Raw genomic sequence first — 22,469 nt, forward strand, 5'->3', positions numbered from 1 at the left:
CTGTGACAAACATGTATCATCATGGAAGTGTATTTTTTTGTAGTGCTAGGGCTCAACATATAAATAGAGGAGAAGGGCTAGCTCCTAGAACAGAAGTTTTTGTGCCTCCTCTAGTTCGTCCTAGTTGACTAATTAGAGCTAGCCCTAGCTACCTCTAATCCTCATAATTAGAAGCCCGGTGTGGTTCTAATCTCCTCCCTCTAGTTCATCCTCCGCTCTAAATCCATTGTGCTTGCCTGCTTGGCGAAGCCCTGTGGAAATAGTTTCACCACCACCGTCACCACACCGTCATGCTGCCAGAACTCATCTACTACTTCGCCCCTCTTGCTGGATCAAGAAGGCGAGGACGTCATCGAGCTGAACGTGTGCTGAACGCGGAGGTGTCGTACGTTCGGTGCTTGATCGCAACGGATTGTGAAGGTGTACGGCTACATCAACCGCGTTGATAAACGCTTCCGCTTAGCGATCTACAAGGGTATGTAGATGTTTTCTCCCTCTCGTAGCTATGCATCTCCATGGATAGATCTTGCATGTGCGTAGATTTTTTTTGTTTTACATGTAAAGTTTCCTAACATGACATGCCCCAACCGACTGAAGCTGAACTTGTACCGACCGGAGTCATCTCCAATCGGTGGCGCCAAACACCAACAGGGCGGCGTGAGCAGATCCTCGTCCATTGATCAGACCCAGCACTACTCGATGCCAGATGGGAAAACGCGGCAAGGCTCAACTAGTGGTTTCCTTCTCTACCGGCTTGGGGGCAAGCCACCTCTCAAGGGAAAGGGGATGTCAGCGCTCTAAATCAAGCAGTGGTCAACACCAACAGAATTGCTGCCATGGCAGCCAATCGAGCTGCCACGACAAACGATCCGGACAATGAAACCAATGAGGGGGAGAGGCGTGTCATCACAAGGCCACGTCGGATATATCAACCCAATCGCAAGTACGCGGGCCTAGAGTGGAGCAACCGTACTTAGGCCGTGTTCGGCTCCTCTCCGCTCCCTGGACCGCGCTCCCGGAGCGGACGAGTCTGTAGCTAATTTTCTGGAGCGGGTAAAACCGAGCTCTACAGCTCCACGGAGGGATTCCGAACAGGGCTTTAAGGGACACGATGACATGAGGGGTGGCATCCAAGTAGGATCAGGCGAACGACACCGACGACCTTTCTTTTGTTTTTTCACTTTCTTCTTTCCTCCTCCCCAAATTGTATCTGAAGAAACCTACTACTGTCTGCAATGTGTATCTGAACTGAAAGTAAGATTTAGTGCCTAAGAGCAACTCCAACACAGGGCCCAAATGAACATGAATTTTGTCCATTTTTTGTTTATTTGGGTCGTCTTTCGCCTAGCGGACATGAGAGGACACGCGCGGGCCGTGGATGTACCCAACGCACAGACCTCAAGCGAACAAGCGATGACGAGATGCAACCCCCACGTTCCTCCCGCGCCGTCGTTGCTGCGTTCCTCTCGCACAGCCGTCGCATGGCCTTCCCCTCCCTCCAGCACGCCGCCACGGCCTCCTCCTCCCCCAGCACGCCAACGTTGCCTCCCCTCTGAACAATGCGCCGCCGCTGCCACCCTCTCTCCCAGCACGCCGTCGTTGCCTCCCCCTCCCCACGGCGCGTCGCTGCAACCTCCTCCTTCCTAGCGTGCCGTCGTTGCCCCCCTTCAAACAACGCGGCGCCGCTGCCTTCCCTCCCCACAGTGCGCTTTCGCGGCCTGCCCCTCCGCCAGCGTTCCGCAGCAGAAAGGAGGTGTGCCGCCGTCGAGCTTCTTCGGGCTTCCCTGCTCCGGTGAAGTAGCAACAGAAAGGAGGTGCACCGCCGCCGAGCTCCTCCGGGCCGCCCGCACCAGCAGAAAGGAGGTGCGCCGCTGCCGAGCTCCTCCGGGCCGCCGCCGTAGATCTCACTGTTGCTCCCCGCCAAGATCAGAACGGGAGGCGGCGGCCCTTGCCAGTGAGCGCGGCGGCGGCCTGCACCGGCTGCCTCGTCGCGTCGGTTGTGGAGGCAGAGGCCGAACTGCTAGTGCAGGTCGCTGATACGTGGGACCAGGGCAGACACGCGAGGGCATGAGTTGGGGACGAGAGCGTCCGCTTTTGTCCGTCGCAGACCCATTTGTGGCTCAAATTTGGGCTCAGTTTAGGTCGAGTCGGACAACAAGCTGATAGCAAGCGGACGCTTTGTCCGTTTGAATCATCCCATTGGGTCAATTTTTTATCGGGATGACTCAAATGGACGAAACGGGTCGCTGGATTGGAGTTGCTCTAACAGTTCCCCCTCCGTGCCTCGACCTTCGCGTTGCGGCGGCGCCCCTGTTTCTGTTTGTTAGAACAGAATGCCCTTCCGATGAGAAGCCCGGAGAGCATCAGCCCGCTCCTCACCCGCTACGCCACCTCGCAGTCTCTGCTCCTGGGAGCCCACATCCACGCCCACCTCCTCAAGTCCGGCCTCCTCGGCGCCTTCCGCAACCACCTCCTCTCCTTCTACTCCAAGTGCCGCCTCCCCGGCAGCGCCCGCAGGGTGTTCGACGAAACCCCGGACCCGTGCCACGTCTCCTGGTCCTCGCTCGTCACCGCCTACTCCAACAATGCGCTGCCCCGGGACGCGCTCGCGGCGTTCCGGGCCATGCGCGCGCGCGGTGTCCGCTGCAACGAGTTCGCGCTCCCCATCGTGCTCAAGTGCGCGCCGGACGCCGGGCTCGGCGTGCAGGTGCACGCGGTCGCGGTCTCCACGGGGCTCAGCGGGGACATCTTCGTCGCCAACGCGCTCGTCGCCATGTACGGTGGGTTTGGCTTTGTGGACGAGGCGAGGAGGGTGTTCGACGAGGCCGCCCGCGACCGGAATGCCGTATCTTGGAACGGCCTGATGTCGGCTTTCGTCAAGAATGACCGATGCAGCGATGCTGTCGAGCTGTTTGGCGAGATGGTGTGGGGCGGGGTGCGGCCGAACGAGTTTGGATTCTCCTGTGTCGTGAATGCCTGCACTGGCTCTAGGGATCTGGAAGCCGGCAGGAAGGTGCACGCCATGGTGGTACGGACGGGGTATGACAAGGACGTCTTCACTGCCAATGCGTTGGTTGACATGTATTCGAAGCTGGGGGACATTCATATGGCAGCAGCTGTTTTTGGGAAGGTACCCAAGACGGATGTCGTCTCGTGGAATGCTTTCATTTCTGGGTGTGTGCTTCATGGACATGATCAGCATGCACTGGAGCTGTTGCTGCAGATGAAGTCTTCAGGTCTGGTGCCTAACGTGTTCACGTTGTCCAGCATCCTGAAGGCCTGCCCTGGTGCTGGTGCATTCACTCTGGGCCGGCAAATTCACGGGTTCATGATCAAATCCTGTGCGGGTTCAGATGACTATATCGGTGTTGGTCTTGTGGATATGTATGCAAAGTATGATCTTTTGGATGATGCGAGGAAGGTGTTCGACTGGATCCCTCGAAAGGATTTGGTTTTGTGGAATGCACTGATCTCAGGTTGCTCTCATGGAGGATGCCATGGCGAGGCACTGTCTCTCTTTTGCAGGATGAGGAAGGAAGGTTTTGACATCAGTAGGACGACCCTGGCTGCTGTTCTCAAGTCAACAGCAAGCTTGGAGGCAATCAGTGACACAACGCAGGTTCATGCTGTTGCAGAGAAGATAGGGTTCCTTTCTGATTCTCATGTTGTCAATGGTCTTATTGATTCATATTGGAAGTGCAATTGCCTCCATTATGCAAATAGAATGTTCAAAGAACACAGTTCTGATAACATCATAGCTTTTACATCAATGATCACAGCACTCTCGCAGCGTGACCATGGCGAAGATGCAATAAAGTTGTTCATGGAGATGCTAAGAAAGGGTCTCGAGCCAGACCCCTTTGTGCTAAGTAGCCTCCTGAATGCTTGTGCTAGCTTGTCAGCATATGAGCAAGGGAAGCAAGTGCATGCTCACCTGATCAAGAGGAAATTCATGACAGATGTGTTTGCAGGGAATGCTCTTGTGTACACATATGCAAAGTGCGGGAGCATAGAGGATGCAGATCTGGCCTTCTCCGGACTGCCGGAGAAGGGAGTTGTCTCATGGTCTGCAATGATAGGAGGGCTAGCACAACATGGGCATGGGAAGAGAGCATTAGATGTGTTCCGCAGGATGGTTGATGAGCGCATTGCTCCAAACCATATCACGCTGACTAGTGTTCTCTGTGCTTGTAACCATGCAGGGCTTGTTGATGAGGCCAAGCGATACTTCAGTTCAATGAAGGAGATGTTTGGAGTTGACAGGACGGAGGAGCATTACTCATGCATGATTGATCTTCTCGGTCGTGCCGGTAAACTAGATGACGCAATGGAGCTTGTCAACAGCATGCCGTTTCAAGCCAATGCTGCAGTTTGGGGGGCACTACTTGCAGCCTCAAGAGTACACCGAGATCCAGAACTGGGAAAGCTGGCAGCTGAAAAGCTCTTCATCCTGGAGCCGGAGAAGTCGGGCACACATGTGTTGCTCGCAAACACGTATGCATCTGCAGGCATGTGGGACGAGGTGGCTAAGGTGAGAAAATTGATGAAAGAGAGTAAGGTCAAGAAGGAGCCTGCCATGAGCTGGGTTGAATTGAAGGACAGGGTGCATACTTTCATTGTGGGTGACAAGAGCCACCCAAGGGCAAGGGACATATACGCAAAGCTAGAAGAACTGGGAGATCTGATGAGCAAAGCTGGTTATGTTCCGAATCTAGAGGTTGATCTCCATGATGTAGACAAGAGCGAAAAGGAGTTGCTTCTTTCTCATCACAGTGAGAGGCTGGCCGTCGCATTTGCGTTGATCAGCACCCCACCTGGAGCGCCCATTAGGGTCAAGAAAAACCTGCGCATATGCAGAGATTGCCACGTCGCATTCAAGTTCATTTCAAATATCGTTTCAAGGGAGATTATCATCAGAGACATCAACAGGTTCCATCATTTCAGTGATGGGGCATGTTCTTGCGGTGATTACTGGTAAAAACGATTCTGCGTATGATTTTTCTTATAGCTTGTCAAGGGCTGATGGATAGAGCAGATACATGCCTTCACGGAGGTTCTTTTTTATTTCGGAAAGAGGGGATGGCCCTTGGCCTCTGCATTGAGTGACACACACAGCCATATATTATTGATTATTTTACGATGTCAAACAAATGATGTTGCAGCCATTTAACACATGTGGAAATTCCTATTTCCTAGCAACTAATGAAATGAACAGACCGTCGCAACTCACATCTTTACAAAGACTAAAAATATAGCTTTGCATCTGGGTGTGTTCCCACGCGAGATATACTACTCCCTCCGTTCACAAATACAAGACGTTCTAACCTTTTTGTGAATCGGATGTATATAGATATGTTTTAGTGTGTTTATTTGCTCATTTGAGTTTGTATGTAGCCCATGTTGAAATATCCAAAACATCTTGTGAATGCAGGGAGTACCATTTTGTGTTTGTCGAAGGATTAGTTCTTTGATGAGAAAGAACCTTAAGCATTGTCATTGTGTCATTGTCTCATTGATGAACACATACACACTGTATAAGCAACTCTTCAAGTGTACAACTCTGGTACTAGATAACATGTTTCTTAGAAATTATTTAGGTTCCATTGGAACAAATAACTGACTATATAATGTACTGTCAACATTGTGCTTATAATAGGTGGACAGACTTTGTACGAAATAGTTGAGCGTCAGTGAAGATGTTTGCGGAATAACCTCTGCAGAATTCATTTTTGAATAGTCTGATGGTATATACAGATGCTCGAGCAAAAGTAAAAACTGCATTAAGAAAGAATCTCGACGACAATTCATAGACCTCTTCAGCTTTTCTTTCACACAACATTGAGAAAAGGTGGTTGTACCTACGCACCAGGATAGGGAGGACACAGTCTAACAACCAATCTTTCATAGTTGATCAGAATATAACCACAGAGCGGCAAAAATACAAATCCAAGAGATCGTCTATTAGTAATGCTACAGGTGCCTATGTCTTCCTAGCATCGCTTCAGTTGCTGCGGGTTAGCTCCCGATTCCATTTTTTTCTTACAGTTTGAGCGACAGAAGCTTGCTTACGACGACGGCTGTAGCCCTCTCTTTTGCTGCACATCCCAGATGAAGAAAAGTTTAGGTTCATAGAGAAAGTGGTATGTCAACCAGGAATCGGTTTAACCCCAGCACCAATCTAGCAAGCCATGACAGTAAATTGCAAGACTGCACAAACAAATCTAATTTTCTCTCCACATATCACTTATGCAGGTATGCTATATTAAAAAACGCTTCAAACCATATTTCTGGCAAAAAAATCTAGAATATTTAGAGAGAGAAGGAAATATTATAATACCTGATAAAAATAAGGCCTGCTGTAAGAACCATTCCTCCGACTGCCCACGAAATTCTTTCACCGACAAGCATTTCTTTTGCCCATCTCTGAAAATCTTCAAGATCCCAAGAGGCCATACCATGTAATACTGGACGATCTTTTGAAGACGTCCATGTATCAGAGATGGAATCCAAACTTGCTTTCCCGCCATAGCAGAAGGTTTCGACAACTTCACTAGGACTGGCATCAGAAACTTGCACAGAGAAACCAGCAAGGCGACATAGCTCTGTGCCGTTAGAAACCCACTTATGTGCTTTGCCACAAAGGATGTCACCTAAACCACAAGGAGATAAGGCCTGGAATAATCATAAGGGAGCATATCAGTAATCAAACTGTGAAATCATACCAACAAAAAAGATTTTTTAGCCACAACAGATTTCGACGAACACAAGAAAAACTAATTTCTGCATTATTAATAGCCACTCCCTTCGTTCAATATTAAATGTCGCTGATTTAGTACAAAGTTGTACTAAATCAGCAACACTTAATATTAATATGGAATGGAGGGAGAATGTACTGAATGGACATTGATTAGACATGATTTGTCTAAGTTATTATCTGACTATGAAAAATATCAAGCTCAATCTGGTAAGTGCACATGTACTTGCACAATAGTAATGATTTGAAATCCAGATAGTTTCAGTTGAGACATAACTCACACTCACATAACACCAGCAATGGGTGTTTACCTGTGTTTTCGTATCAATGGAGAAGTATGCCTCCGAACAAGCTTCGAAAACCATGTCACAGAATGATGCACATATAACAGGAGGTCCAGGCCTGACACCCACCCGTGGATCACAAACTGAGCACTCGAGCAACTCCCACAAATGAAGGCATTCTCCACTGCCTTCACCAGTTGACGAGAGCTTTCGCACTGAAAGCAGGGCAGGAAATGTCTGTGTCACGTCACAACATGTGTTCTGGCGGAATATCCTACATAGTGCTAGGTCTCTGCGCCCCTTTGCTGCTTTTCCAGGAGGCTTGCCTTCAGATGAGAAAGCAGGGAACCGTCCACCAGGTGAAAGACATACCCCTTTTGGTTGTGCTGTGGAGCAAGAAATTAAACATTAGTTGCACATCAGATAATTTTGAAATGTTTGCCCATGGTGCAAATCACAACGGTTCATGCCCATTTCCTCATTCAACCAAGATAACGACGAACCTCCTATTCTATCTTAAAGAAGCAGCCATTCAATCTGAAACCACAAGGCTCATATACAAGCAAGAAACTCAAAGCTATTGATTTCACAGTAAGTTCTTTGTTCATATGTCCTGTGATCGGCAGAAATGCCAAGGACCGACGTTAGTAAAGCATAAGGATAGGACAACAATGCTTCTTACTGTAAAATATAAAGGCTATATAAACATGGGTGATAACAGATCTTCCTATCCTTTGCAGTACGAACTGATAATTCATAGAATCGCTTGTCATGGATGGGAATGTGGCCCTAACATGCACATAGATCACGGTCATTTCTGAACCACCTTCCAGCAATATAAAGATTTAACTTACAAACTTAATTAAACCTATAAATCCGGAAAGACTAACTACCTACACAACAATTCCAGCGACTAAGCGCAGAACACACCAAGGATCCACTAAAACCCATCAAGATTCAAGAATCACTCAGCTACATAACTAAAAGGCTCACGTATATCATCGATAACAGCAACATATAATACACCAAAGGAAAGAAGAATAGGCGTATGGGATCACCAGAACGCGCGCGCGCGCGATTGCTCGTACCAGCCGACGCGGTTAGCGAGAAGAAGAGCAGCAGGAGGAGGATGTAAGTGAGAGTCGGACGCGGCGGCGGAGGAGGGCTCATCGGAGTCAACCTGCCCACCGGCAGGGTCTCGCGGCGGCGGGCAGGCGGGCGGCCAGCCGGCGTGATCCGTCGAGCGGATAGGCGACCAGGGAGGGGAATCAATTCGTGGTCGGATCGATCCGCTAGCGGAGTGCGGACCAGGCACCCAAGTCAACAAGCACTGCGCAATCTCTCGACGTAGATGGGCCGGTAATGACATTAGGGTCCAGTACACGGCATCAGAAAAATGTCGTGTCTGTGACTTTGGAAAAATGTTTATGCATTTCAATTAAAAAATGTAGTACATGACATTTCTGAAAAATGTTATACAATGTAAAAATGTTGGTGTAATTTTTTAAAATCATACAATTCAAAATATATATGTTACCTTTAAAACACGTTCACGCATTTCAAATATACGTTTGTGACATTTAAAAAAAATTATGCAGCGTAAAAATTTGCATAGTTTAGAAAATGTTTTGTGTCATTGAAAAAAATTGTTTTCAACATGTATTTAAAAACTGTTTAACACATATGTTTTACTCCCTCCGTCACATAATGTAAAACGTTTTTGACACTAATGTAGTAACAAAAAACGTCTTATATTATGGGATGGATGGAGTATCTTGTACTCCAAGAAGGTATATGTGCGTGCGCGCGTGCATGCCCACAAGGCTTAAGCAATACGATCAACAATTTCACCAATCCCTGTCTATTCCTTTTACATGGTATTAGCCTAACCCCAATCCAAATTTACCTTGCCTGATGTTGAAGATGGATCAATGATCACTCGATATGGTATTATGTGACTACTAGAATTGGTGTCCGATCTTGTCAATTTCACACCTACACAAGTAATGCTTATCGAGGAGCTTGGTTAGGATGAGTGGCACAAAATTAAAGATATTGATAATGTTGAAAAAGATTCACAAATTGCATGCAAAGTAAATAGATCAAAACCTATGAGATCACTTGGAACTCACACGAGGAAGATAAATGGGCTTCGTTCAACCAAGGAATGAGCATAAAATATGTTACCACGGAAAAAGCTCGTGTTGCATGAATACTAGATGAGATGCTAGCATGATTGCTCAAATGGCTAGATACGTACTTGTGCATAATCTATGAGAGACGAAATATGTTGTCTTTCTATCCCAAGTATGCTATGTATATATGATTCGAGATGATCTATGGTACCCAATGTGTCTCAATACTATTGCTTAGAAGCACTTTCTTTTCTTTTCTTTTCTTTTTTCTTAAAAGCTTGCTCTTTTTTTATGCATGATGTCTTTGCCACTTATGCGAAACGCTCAATCCAAGATAGCGATGATGTATGCACGAGAGTAACCTATGACACAAGAGATGACAACAAGATGTGTGCAAGCAATTGGACATATGCGGCGTATGTACCACTAAATTGCACAAGTAACGTGGCCCGACAATTCTCAATGGCTAGTCTCGGTAGGCAAGTTACGCAAACAGTTCACGGTTATCAAGGAAATGTACAATGATGTGGTTGAAGTTACCGTCCTTGCTTAGGATCGCCACCGTGTTAAGGGATGGAGCGGTCGTTGTCGATGTCGAGTTTGTGTTGATGATGAGTGGCGGTGTTGTTGATGTCGAACCGTCCCTAATTAGCCAAACCACCTTAGAAAACGAAAACCACACTCAAAATCTCAAAAAAAATGGGTCAAAATAGGTTGGTAGCGGAAGATGGGCTGGTTAAGGTTGAAGTGGGGGTTTTGCGGAAGGCTAATGGTGGTTGAGTAGGATAGGGTCACAGAAGAAGGTGGTGGAAACCGTGGTTTTATTTTGGGCGAAATGTAGTTTCAGCAGTCCGAGCCAGATGATCTGGGTGGGGTTTCGAATTGTTCAGGTGATGCCCAGATCGTTCAAGTGTCTATGGATTGTCTGGGCAGGTCAACCGTGGTAGAACTGGGCTGGGTATGAAAGAATTTTTGGGGAGAAATTTTTTGGGCTGGATTTTGGGATGGATTTCATGGTGGGGATGGTGGGGCAGGCTTGATACACTTGCCAAACAACAAATTCGTGGATTGAACTAACAAAATCTCAAAATAACAAAAATGCAAAAAAATTGGTAGGTATATTTTTGGTGGGTATTTATGAATTGGAACAAAAGGCAACAAAAAATAGGCTACAAAGTGGGGGAAGGGGCTCCAAGATGTGAATCAACCTATGTACTGATCCAAGATGATGTAGGGTGAAAATCTAGTTGATAATCTTCTTCACACTTGGAGGTGGGAAATGGGAAAATTAAGAGGAATCGCAAAAGAGGAACACTCAAGAGACAAGATCCAAGGTCACTACACATCCACTAAATCCACATACACATACAAGGTTCAAGATCCAAATCCAACAATAGGAAAGTAAAAAAGGTAGATAGTTCTTCCCAAGTCTCTAAGAAAAAGGGGACTTGTATCTATGGAGGATCTTCCCTTAGAGGGGCCTTGTATCCACTAGGGATCTTCTCACATGGAGGTATTGATCTCCATGAGATAGGTAGATAAGGAGTAAATATCTCTAGTTTATCTCATATGCTTTGCTAACCCTAATAGAGAGGAGGGGGTCATCTATTTATAGTCCAGGACATGATAGAGAGGTAGATGGGGAGTGTTGGGGGACATTGCATGAAAAACAAAAAACTCTACGCATGCGCAAGATCTATCCATGGAGATGCATAGCTACGAGAAGAAGAGAGCATCTTGATACGTCTCCAATGTATCTATAACTTTTGATTGTTCCATGTTGTTATATTATGATTCTTGAATGTTTTTCCATTATTTTATAGCAAATTTATATCATTTTTTGGGACTAACCTATAGACATAGTGCCCAGTGCCAGTTGCTATTTTTGCTTGTTTTTTACTTCACAGAACATCCCTACAAAACGGAGTCCAAACGCAGCGAACTTTTTGGAGATTCTTTTTGGACCAAAAGACAACTTGGGAACCAAGAAAACACCTAGGGGAGGCCCGTGGGGCCCATGATACACCAGGGCGCGCCAGAGGCCCCTGGCATGCCCTGGGGTATCATGGGGCCCACTGAGGTCTCCTGCATCGCCTCTTCGCCCTATAAATTCCTAAATATTCCAGAAACCCTAGGGGAGTCAACGAAAAACAATTCCAGCAGTCGCAAGTTCCAGAACCACGAGATCCAATCTAGAGACCTATTTCGGCACCTTGCCAGAGGGGAACACGATCACGGAGGGGTTCATCATCCTCATTGGTGCCTCTCCGGTGATGCGTGAGTAGTTCACCATAGACCTACAGATTCGTAGGCAATAGCTAGATGGCTTCTTCTCTCTTTTTGATTCTCCATACAATGGTCTCTTGGAAATCTATTTGATGTAATGACTTTGTGCGGTGTGTTTGTTGGGATCGGATGAAGTTCAAGTTTATGATCAGATTTTTATCCATGAATATTATTTGAGTCTTCTTTGATCTCTTATCTGCATGATTATTTATAGCCTCGTATTTCTTCTCCGAATCTTTGGTGTAGTTAGGCCAACTAGATTGATTTTTCTTGCCATGGGAAGAGGTGCTTTGTGATGGGTTCGATCTTGCAGTGTCCTCTCCCAGTGACAGAAGGGGTAGCGAGGCACGCATGTATCATTGCTATTAAGGATAACAAGATGAGGGCTATTCCTACATGAATAGATCTCGTCTACATCATGTCATAGTTCTTATTGCATTACTCCGTTTCTCCATGAACTTAATAATAGTAGATGCAAGCAGGAGTCGATCTATTAATCTTGGGCGTGATGCCTATATAATGATCATTGCCTTGGATATCATCATAATTATTTGTTCTTCTATCAATTGCCCAACAGTAATTTGTTTATCCACCGTGTGCTATTTCTCAAGAGAAGCCACTAGTGAAGCCTACGCACCCCGGATTTATCTTTTATCATATTTGCTTTCCGATCTATTTTTTTGTCGCATTTATTTTTAGATCTATTATTCCAACAATCCAAAAATACCTTGCTACACTTTTTATTTGAATCTTTTTTTGTGTTCTTGCGAGATCTATTTATCCAAACTACCACAAATTTATCTATCTTTTACCGTGGAGGGATTGACAACCCCTCTTACGCGTCGGGTTGCAAGTATTTGTTCTGTGTGTGTAGGTACCATTTACATAGTGTTGCTTGGTTCTCCTACTGGACTGATACCTTGGTTTCACAATTGAGGGAAATACCTACCGTAGTTGTGCTTCATCATCCCTTCCTCTTTGGGGAAATACCGACGCAGTTTCAAGCCGCATCACATCTAGATACCCTTGTAGATCGCTAAGCGGAAACGTTTATCAACGCGGTTGATGTAGTCATACACCTTCAAGGAATTTCTGGCACTGTTGCCGGGGAGACATCATCAATATCTATCAGGTTCCTAATCGCAAATCTCATCTCCTTACAATTTACATTATTTGAAATTTGCCTCTCGTTTTCATCTCCCCAACTTCACAAAATTTGCTTATTTATTCGCCCTCTTTTTTGTTTGTCATTTCTCGTCAGATCTATCTTTTTGTTTGCGTTCTTGTTTGCCTACTTTGTTGTTATGGCTAGCTCTTCCTCTATTGCATGTACCCCTGAGAATGAGGTTCTTAATTTTAAACAAAGGGGAGGGGAGAATCTAAAATATGCTTGGTATATAGGATTTGTAGTGCTCATAATAGATCTGTTCATAAGCAATCTACCGTTCTTCTTCTTCGCAGTTTTTATGTGACCATTACCACTTAGTATAGATTCGTTTGATACGATTACCGTGGAAATTTCTTGATGTGTCCATCTTTAGATGCTTTTAATGCCATGGGAGATCTAGTGGGTTCACCACCTATCATTATTAATGAAACAATCTTAACTCTTGAGCGTGTTATGCAAAGAATAGACGCTATTGAAAAGAATATGGTCACTGATACGTCTCTGTCGTATCTATAATTTTTGATTGTTTCATGCCAATATTCTACAACTTTCATATACTTTTGGCAACTTTTTATACTATTTTTTGGGACTAACATATTGATCCAGTGCCCAGTGCCAATTCCTGTCTGTTGCATGTTTTATGTTTCACAGAAATCCCATATCAAACGGAGTCCCAACGGGATAAAAACGGACGGAGAATTATTTTGGAACATTTATGATTTTTGGGAAGTAAAATCAACAAGAGACGGTGCCCGAGGGGGCCAGGAGATAGGGGGCGCCCCTGGGAGGCAGGCGCGCCCTGGACTCTCCTGGGGCCCCCGTAAGGCGTTTGATGCTCTTATTTTGCCGGAAGAAGGATAATTTTATGAGAAAGATCTGGGTGAAAGATTCACCCCAATCGGAGTTACGGATCTCCGGATATAAAAGAAACGGTGAAGGGGAAGAATCTGAGAACGCAGAAACAGAGAGATAGATACAATCTCGGAGGGACTCTCGCCCCTCCCAGGCCATGGGAGCCAAGGGCCAGAGGGGAAACCCTTCTCCCATCTAGGGATGAGGTCAAGGAAGAAGAAGAGGAAGGGGGGCTCTCTCCCCCTTGCTTCCGGTGGCGCTGGAATGCTGTTGGGGGCCATCATCATCACCGCGATCTTCACCAACACCTCCACCATCTTCACCAACATCTCCATCACCTTCCCCCATCTATATTCAGCGGTCCACTCTCCCGCAACCCACTGTACCCTCTACTTTAACATGGTGATTTATGCTTCATATTATCATCCAATGATGTGTTGCCATCCTATGATGTCTGAGTAGATTTTCGTTGTCCTATTGGTGGTTGATGAATTGCAATGATTGATTTAATTTGCTTGTGGTTATGTTGCTGTCCTATTGTGCCCTCCGTGTCGCGCAAGCGTGAGGGATTCCCGTTGTAGGGTGTTGCAATACGTTCATGATTCTTTTATGGTGGGTTGCTTGAGTGACAGAAGCATAAACCCGAGTAAGGGGATTGTTGCGTACGGGATAAAGGGGACTTTATGCTTTAATGCTATGGTTGGGTTTTACCTTAATGAATCTTTAGTAGTTGCGGACGCTTGCTAGAGTTCCAATCATAAGTGCATATGATCCAAGAAGAGAAAGTATGTTAGCTTATGCCTCTCCCACATAAAACTTGCTATCGGTCTAGTAACGTAGTCAATCGCTTAGGGACAATTTCACAACTCCTACCACCACTTTTCCACACTCGCTATATTTACTTTATTGCTTCTTTATCTAAACAGCCCCTACTTTTTATTTACGCATTCTTTACTTTCTTGCTAACCTATCCAACAACACCTACAAAGTACTTCTAGTTTCATACTTGTTCTAGGTAAAGCGAACGTCAAGCGTGCGTAGAGTCGTATCTGTGGAAGATAGGACTTGAGAGAGTATTTGTTCAACCTTTAGCTTCTCGTTGGGTTCGACACTCTTACTTATCAAAAGAGGCTACAACTATCTCGTATACTTGCGGGTCATCAAGACCTTTTTCTGGCGCCGTTGCCGGGGAGCAATAGCATGGGGTGAATATTCTCGTGTGTGCTTGTCTGCTTTATCACTAAGTAATTTTTATTTGCTGTCCTTAGTTGTTCTTTATCTCTAGTTATGGATATGGAACACGAAATACCAAAAAAATTAGGTGTACTTGCTACTCATGGAGATGGGGTAACTCCTAAAACCCTCGATGATCATCATGTGAGAAATATTTTGTACTACTTTGATAATCCTGAGAAAACCCAACTCAACTTTATAATGGGAGACACGTTGGATCAACGTGAATACTTTAGGGATTATCGCTTGACACAAAAAGGGGAACTATTATGGGATCAAATTCAAATGTTGAAGTGGTATGCTAGGCAACTATGCTTGAGATATGATATTACTTGTTGCTCTAGGATGAAGGCTCCACACCTTCCCTTTTCATGCAAATTTAATGATAATGAAACCTTAGCTTCTTATGCTAATGGTATATATGATTACTATGAGGTGGAACAAATAGAAGAATTTGTTGCTTTTAAGGCTGCTTATGAAATTGAATCTTTGTTTAAAAAGTATGAAGCTTTAGATGATGATGTTTATAGGCCTGAAAGTCTTGCTATACTTAGATATTGCTATGAAAATTATGAATACAATTTCTTTATTAATGCATTTATTGAGAAAGTCTCCGCTGTCCAAGAAGAGAATAATATTTTGCAGGAAGCTATGGAAGAAGAAATTAATGAAACTGTGAGCTCATTGGATGAAAAAGATGATGAGGAGAGCGAAGAACAAAAGGAGGAAGAGTGGATTGATCACCTGTGCCCACCTTATAATGAGAGTAACTCTTCAACTCATACATTGTTTAATTCCCCTTCGTGCTTACCGAAGGATGATTGCTATGATCCCGTTGATTCTCTTGAAATATCCCTTTTTGATGATGCTTGCTATGCTTGTGGCCAAGATGCCAATATGAATTATGCTTATGGAGATGAACTTGCTATAGTTCCTTATGTTAAACATGAAATTGTTGCTATTGCACCCACGCATGATAGTCCTATTATCTTTTTGAATTCTCCCGACTACACTATATCGAAGAAGTTTGCGCTTATTAATGATTATATTGATGGGTTGCCTTTTACCATTGCACATGATGATTTTAATGAATGTAATATGCATGTGCTTGCTGCTCCTACTTGCAATTATTATGAGAGAGGAACTATATCTCCACCTCTTTATGTTTTCAACACGATAGAATTGCAAGAAACTGCTTATACTATTCATTGGCCTTTACTTGGTGTGCATGAATTGTTCTTTTATGACATGCCGATGCATAGGAAGAGAGTTAGACTTCGTTGTTGCATGATATATGTTACTTTTTGCTCACTACTAAATTACAAATCATTGTTAATTAAAATTGGCTTTGATATACCTTGGGATCCGGGTGGATTCATTACTTGAGCACTATATGCCTAGCTTAATGGCTTTAAAGAAAGCGCTGCCAGGGAGACAACCCGGAAGTTTTAGAGGGTCATTTATTTCTGTTGAGTGCTTTCATATAGTTTAAAAACAAAAAAATAAAGAGGGGAACCTAAAAAAATTTCAAAAAGGAAAGTGAAAGTGAGAGAGACAAGCATTGTTGAAGTGGGGGAGCTCCTTGAACTTTGTTCATGCTCACGGAAACTTTGTGAATCTTGATTACAGAAAATTTTCAACAAAAATAATTACCCCCTTGTACAATTCCATCGTATTATAAAAATAATGTGCCAAGGTTTGCCTTTAGGATGTTTACAATGCTTGTTGGTTTGTACGGTGCAGGACAGAAACTTTGGCTGTAGTGTGCGATTTTACATTTTTAACTGGAACGTCAAATAGTTCTGATTCCTTTTGCAATGTCTTGCTATACAACTTGTTTATTTTTCCTAATTTGGTAGAATTTTTGGGGTACCAGAAGTATGGTGAATGTTCAGATTGCTACAGACTGTTCTGTTTTTCACAGATTCTGTTTTTGATGCATAGTTTGCTTGTTTTGATGAATCTATCAATTTATATCAGTGGATTAAGCCATGAAAAAGTTATATTACAGTAGACACAATGCAAAAACAAATATGAATTGGTTTACAACAGTACTTAGAGTGGTGATTTGCTTTATTATACTAACGGATCTTATCGAGTCTTCTGTTGAAGTTTTGTGTGGATGAAGTGTCTAAACGAGGAGGTCTTGATATGAGGAAAAGGAAGAGAGGCAAGAGCTCAAGCTTGGGGATGCCCGAGGCACCCAAACTAAATATTCAAGGAGACTCAAGCGTCTAAGCTTGGGGATGCCCTGGAAGGCATCCCCTCTTTCTTCAACAAGTATCGATATGTTTTCGTATTCGTTTCGTTCATGCATTATGTGCAAGTCTTGGAGCATCTTTTGCATTTAGTTTTCACTTTTCTTTTATGCACCATGCTGGTATGAGATAGTCCTTGGTTGATTTATAGAATGCTCATTGCACTTCACTTAAATCTTTTGAGTATGGCATTATAGAATGCTTCATGTGCTTCACTTATATCATTTGAAGTTTGGATTGCCTGTTTCTCTTCATATAGACAACCGCCATTTGTAGAATGCTCTTTTGCTTCATTTATATTTGTTAGAGCATGGGCATATCTTTTGTAGAAAGAATTAAACTCTCTTGCTTCACTTATATCTATTTCAGAGAGATGACAGGCATTGGTCATTCACATGGTTAGTCATAAAATCCTACATAACTTGTAGATCGCCGAATATGATATGTTTGATTCCTTGCAATAGTTTTGCGATATAAAGGTGGTGATATTAGAGTTATGCTAGTGGGTGACTGTGGATTAGTAGAAACACTTGTGTTGAGGTTTGTGATTCCCGAAGCATGCACGTATGGTGAACCGCTTTGTGATGAAGTTGGCGCACAATTTTATTTATTGATTGTCTTCCTTATGAGTGGCGGTCGGGGACGAGCGATGGTATATTCCTACCAATCTATCCCCCTAGGAGCATGCGCGTAGTACTTTATTTTCAATAGCTTGTAGATTTTTGCAATAAGTATATGAGTTCTTTATGACTAATGTTGAGTCCATGGATTATACGCACTCTCACCCTTCCATCATTGCTAGCCCCTTCGGTACCGTGCATTGCCCTTTCTCACCTCGAGAGTTGGTGAAAACTTCGCCGGTGCATCCAAATCCTGTGATATGATACGCTCTATCACACATAAGCCTCCTTATATATTCCTCAAAATAGCCACCATACCTACCTATCATGGCATTTCCATAGCCATTCCGAGATATATTGCCATGCAACCTCCATCATCACCATATACATGACTTGAGCGTTCATTGTCATATTGCTTTGCATGATCGTAAGATAGCTAGCATGATGTTTTCATGGCTTGTCCGTTTTTTGATGTCATTGCTACGCTAGATCGTTGCACATCTCGGTACACCGCCGGAGGCATTCATATAGAGTCACATCTTTGTTCTGGATATTGAGTTGTAAGTAAATAAAAGTGTGATGATCATCATTATTAGAGCATTGCCCCAGTGAGGAAAGGATGATGGAGACTATGATTCCCCCACAAGTCGGGATGAGTTTCTGGACTTTATGAAAAAATAAAAGAGGCCAAAGAAGCCCAAATAAAAAAGAGGCCAAAGAAGACCACCAAAATAAAAAAATAAAAAAAATGAGAAAATAAAAAAATGAGAGAAAAAGAGAGAAGGGACAATGTTACTATCCTTTTACCACACTTGTGCTTCAGAGTAGAACCATGTTCTTCATAGAGAGAGCCTCCTATGCTTTCACTTTCATATACTAGTGGGAATTTTCATTATAGAACTTGGCTTGTATATTCCGATGATGGGCTTCCTCAAATGCCCGAGGTCTTCATGAGCAAGCAAGTTGGATGCACACCCACTTAGTTTTCAGTTTGAGCTTTCATACACTTAGGGCATCTCCAGCCGTTGGCCCCCCCAGGATGCATACAAATCGCCTCCTGGGGGCGAGCCGGCGATACACTCGGCGCTGGGGGCGGTTTCGCGCCCAGTCGTCGCCCCCAGCTCGCCCCCAGGCGCCAAAATTGGCCCACTTTGCAGCCCAATTTCGGCGAATAAACGGCCCATATGGGCGAGAATAGGCCCATATTCGGCGTGGTTTCGCCGTGTCTCGGCGTTCAATTATCAACACAATTATTCCTTATCACATATTTCATCACAGAAAAATCAAATACTTCAACAAAATACTACAACAACAAATAGTTCAATACAAATTATATAGTTCAACAAATAAAAACTCGTATTTCATCACGCAGCGTCCCCCTTGAGCCTCCATAGGTTCTCAATCAAATCTTTCTGCAATTGATGATGCACCTGTGGGTCTCGGATCTCCTGACACATACTGAGATAGGCAGTCCAAGTTGCAGGTAGCTGGTGATCAACTTCGGCTAGAGGACCCTGCCTGTAGTATGGTTCAGTGTCAAACACTGGGTCTTCTTGCTCGCTCTCGATGATCATGTTGTGCAAGATGACACAGCAAGTCATGATCTCCCACATTTGATCTTTTGACCAGGTCTGAGCGGGGTACCGAACAACAGCGAATCGAGATTGGAGCACACCAAATGCCCGCTCGACATCCTTCCTGCAAGCCTCCTGAAGCTTCGCAAACCAGGCATTCTTGCCTCCTGCCACAGGGTTTGAGATCGTCTTCACAAATGTCGACCATCTCGGATAGATGCCGTCAGCTAGATAGTACCCCTTGTTGTATTGGTGCCCATTGATCTCGAAGTTCACCGGAGGAGAATGGCCCTCAACGAGCTTGGCAAAAATAGGAGAGCACTGCAGCACGTTGATGTCATTGTGAGTTCCTGGCATACCAAAGAAGGAGTGCCAAATCCAGAGGTCCTGTGTGGCTACCACCTCAAGCACCACACTGCAACTGCCTTTGGCGCCTTTGTACATCCCCTGCCAACCAAATGGGCAGTTCTTCCATTTCCAATGCATGAAGTCGATGCTTCCAAGCATCCTAGGAAATCCTCTTGCTGCATTTTGGGATAGGATCCGAGCAGTGTCTTCCGCATTGGGTGTTCTTAAGTATTGTGGCCCAAACACTGCCACCACTGCCCGACAGAACTTGTAGAAACACTCTATGCTGGTGGACTCGGCCATGCGCCCATAGTCGTCGAGTGAATCACTGGGAGCTCCATATGCAAGCATCCTCATCGCTGTCGTGCACTTTTGGATGGAGGTGAATCCAAGAGCGCCAGTGCAATCCATCTTGCACTTGAAGTAGTTGTCGAACTCCCGGATGGAATTCACAATCCTGAGGAAGAGCTTTCGGCTCATCCGATAACGGCGCCGAAATGTTCTCTCGCCATGAAGTGGAGCATCGGCGAAGTAGTCGGAGTAGAGCATGCGGTAGCCTTGCAGACGATGCCGGTTCTTTGCTTCCACCCGCCCCGGCGCCGAGCCACCTCGACGCGGCTTTTCATTGCTCGCCAGCAGCTGGGCGAGGGCGGCGAGCACCATCAGATGCTCTTCTTCTTGGACATCGGCCGCGGCTTCCTCCACATCAAAATTATGCTAGGTAGCATTCCAGATCAAAAATTATCTTTTTTATCATTTACCTACTCGAGGACGAGCAGAAAATAAGCTTGGGGATGCTGATACGTCTCCGTCGTATCTATAATTTTTGATTGTTTCATGCCAATATTCTACAACTTTCATATACTTTTGGCAACTTTTTATACTATTTTTTGGGACTAACATATTGATCCAGTGCCCAGTGCCAGTTCATGTCTGTTGCATGTTTTATGTTTCGCAAAAACCCCATATCAAACGGAGTCCAAATGGGATAAAAATGGACAGAGAATTATTTTGGAACATTTATGATTTTGGGGCAGTAAAATCAACGCGAGACGGTGCCCGAGGGGGCCAGGAGATAGGGGGACGCGCCACAGGGAGGCTGGCGCGCCCTAGACTCTCCTGGGCCCCCTGTAAGGTGGTTGATGCTCTTCTTTTGCCGCAAGAAATATAATTTTATGAGAAAGATCTGGGCGAAATATTCACCCCAATCGGAGTTACGGATCTCCGGATATAAAGGAAACGGTGAAGGGGAAGAATCTGAGAACGCAGAAATAGAGAGATAGATCCAATCTCGGAGGGGCTCTCGCCCCTCCCAAGCCATGGGAGCCAAGGACCAGGGGGGAAACCCTTCTCCCATCTAGGGAGGAGGTCAAGGAATAAGAAGAATAAGAAGGGGGGCTCTCTCCCCCTTGCTTCTGGTGGCGCCGGAATGCTGCCGGGGGCCATCATCATCACTGTGATCTTCACCAACACCTCCATCATCTTCACCAACATCTCCATCACCTTCCCCCATCTATATTCAGCAGTCCACTCTCCCGCAACCCACTGTACCCTCTACTTGAACATGGTGCTTTAGGGCATCTCCAGCCGTTGGCCCCCTAGGGGGCGTCTAAAAGCGCCGCCTGGGGGTGAGCCGGCGCAAAAAAAGGCCCTGGGGGCGAGTCGGTCCCCAGCCGTCGGCCCCCAGGGCCGCCCCCAGGCGCGTATTAAAAAAAACAAGGGCCGTTCGGCGAAGTTATGATAAAAAGTAGTTAAATTTTGGCTAATTATGGCAAATTTCGGCGAAATTCGCGCATTTTCATTACATTAACCTAATCTAAAAAAGAAAAGGGTTGAAGTCGTCGCCGCCATTGTCGTCGTCGGCCTTCTCCTCCTTGACGCGGGCTCCCCTACTGGACCCGGCGTCGCCATGGCGGACTGGCAGCGGCGCGTCATCGTCGTCGTCGTCGCTGTCGCATAGGACGACGACCCCATCTTCATCGCGGCCGCGTCGGCGCTCCTCGAAGCGGCGTAGGGCGGCGCGCTGGCACTCCTTCGCCTTCTCCCGGCGTGCCTTCTCCATTGCAATGGAGTCCTGGCGCGCCCATTCTAGGTCCGCGTCGTCGTTGTCGAACTCCGCCTTCACCGGCGCCAGCCCCGGCTCCATCTTCACCGGCGCCAGCCCCGGCTCCGTCTTTGGCTTGACGAAGCGCGGAGTAGCCGACGAGGAGGAGGCGCGCCGGCCGCCCTCGTTGATGATGATGCCGGTGCTGCGGGTGCGCCGGCCGAGCGGCGACTCCGTCGCGGGCTCGGCCTTGACGCTGAGCAGGGCCGGAGTGCCGGAGGAGTGCGATGAGGATCGGGAGGAGGAAGAGGAGGAGGAGGACCTGAACCTCCTTGGCGACCATAGCCCGACGCATCGGTGCTGCGACGCCGCCGGGGGGTACGCCAATGGCGGATCGTTGCCGCCCTCGAGGTACGTGAGCACGCCCTCGAGTGTGCGGCCGGGGACGCCCCACCAGAGGTGGCGCCCCTCGCTGTTCTGCCGGCCATCGACCACCGGTGCGCCGTTGGTGGACGCCAATCGCTGCTGCCGGCGGCGCTCAAAATACGCCGCCCAGGCCGCGTGGTTGTCGGCGGCATACTGGGGGAGGGAGAGTTGGGCGTCGGTGAGGGACGCGCGCACCATCTCGACCTCCTCGTTGAAGTACTTCGGCTTCGCCACGGCGTCGGGCAACGGGGTACTGGGCACTCCCCCGGCGCTGAGTCTCCACCCCGTTGGCCCGGCGCGCATGTCCGGCGGCGCCGGGATGTTCGCCTGGAACAGGAGCCAGGACTCCTGTTCGCGGAGCGAACGATGGCCGAAGCCGTTGGCCGCCGCCTCGTCTCCGGGGAAGCATTCTGCCATGGTGACGGCGGGGCTGGGCGGGCTCGGGAGAGATAGAGGGAGGGGCTGGGCGGCGGCGCTCGGGAGAGGC

General features: G+C 46.2%; 1 protein-coding gene and 1 pseudogene across 1 annotated transcript; one reads left to right on the forward strand and one right to left on the reverse strand.

Annotated features, from left to right (window-relative positions):
- Nucleotides 1-2,261: 2,261 nt before the first annotated feature.
- On the forward strand, nucleotides 2,262-5,426 carry LOC123137303 (pentatricopeptide repeat-containing protein At4g14850). Its single transcript, XM_044557002.1, has one exon. It carries the CDS (start codon nucleotides 2,345-2,347, stop codon nucleotides 4,976-4,978), a length of 2,634 nt encoding a protein of 877 aa, XP_044412937.1. The 5' UTR covers nucleotides 2,262-2,344; the 3' UTR covers nucleotides 4,979-5,426.
- Nucleotides 5,427-5,758: 332 nt separating this feature from the next.
- On the reverse strand, nucleotides 5,759-8,367 carry LOC123137304 (uncharacterized; annotated as a pseudogene).
- Between the last annotated feature and the right edge of the window lie 14,102 nt (nucleotides 8,368-22,469).

This window comes from Triticum aestivum, chromosome 6B, assembly GCF_018294505.1.
Source record: "Triticum aestivum cultivar Chinese Spring chromosome 6B, IWGSC CS RefSeq v2.1, whole genome shotgun sequence".
Lineage (NCBI taxonomy): Eukaryota > Viridiplantae > Streptophyta > Magnoliopsida > Poales > Poaceae > Triticum > Triticum aestivum.

What these genes read in the sequence shown, in the direction of transcription:
- LOC123137303 (XM_044557002.1), top strand. Translation starts at nt 2,345, where the DNA reads ATGAGAAGCCCGGAGAGCATCAGCCCGCTCCTCACCCGCTACGCCACC.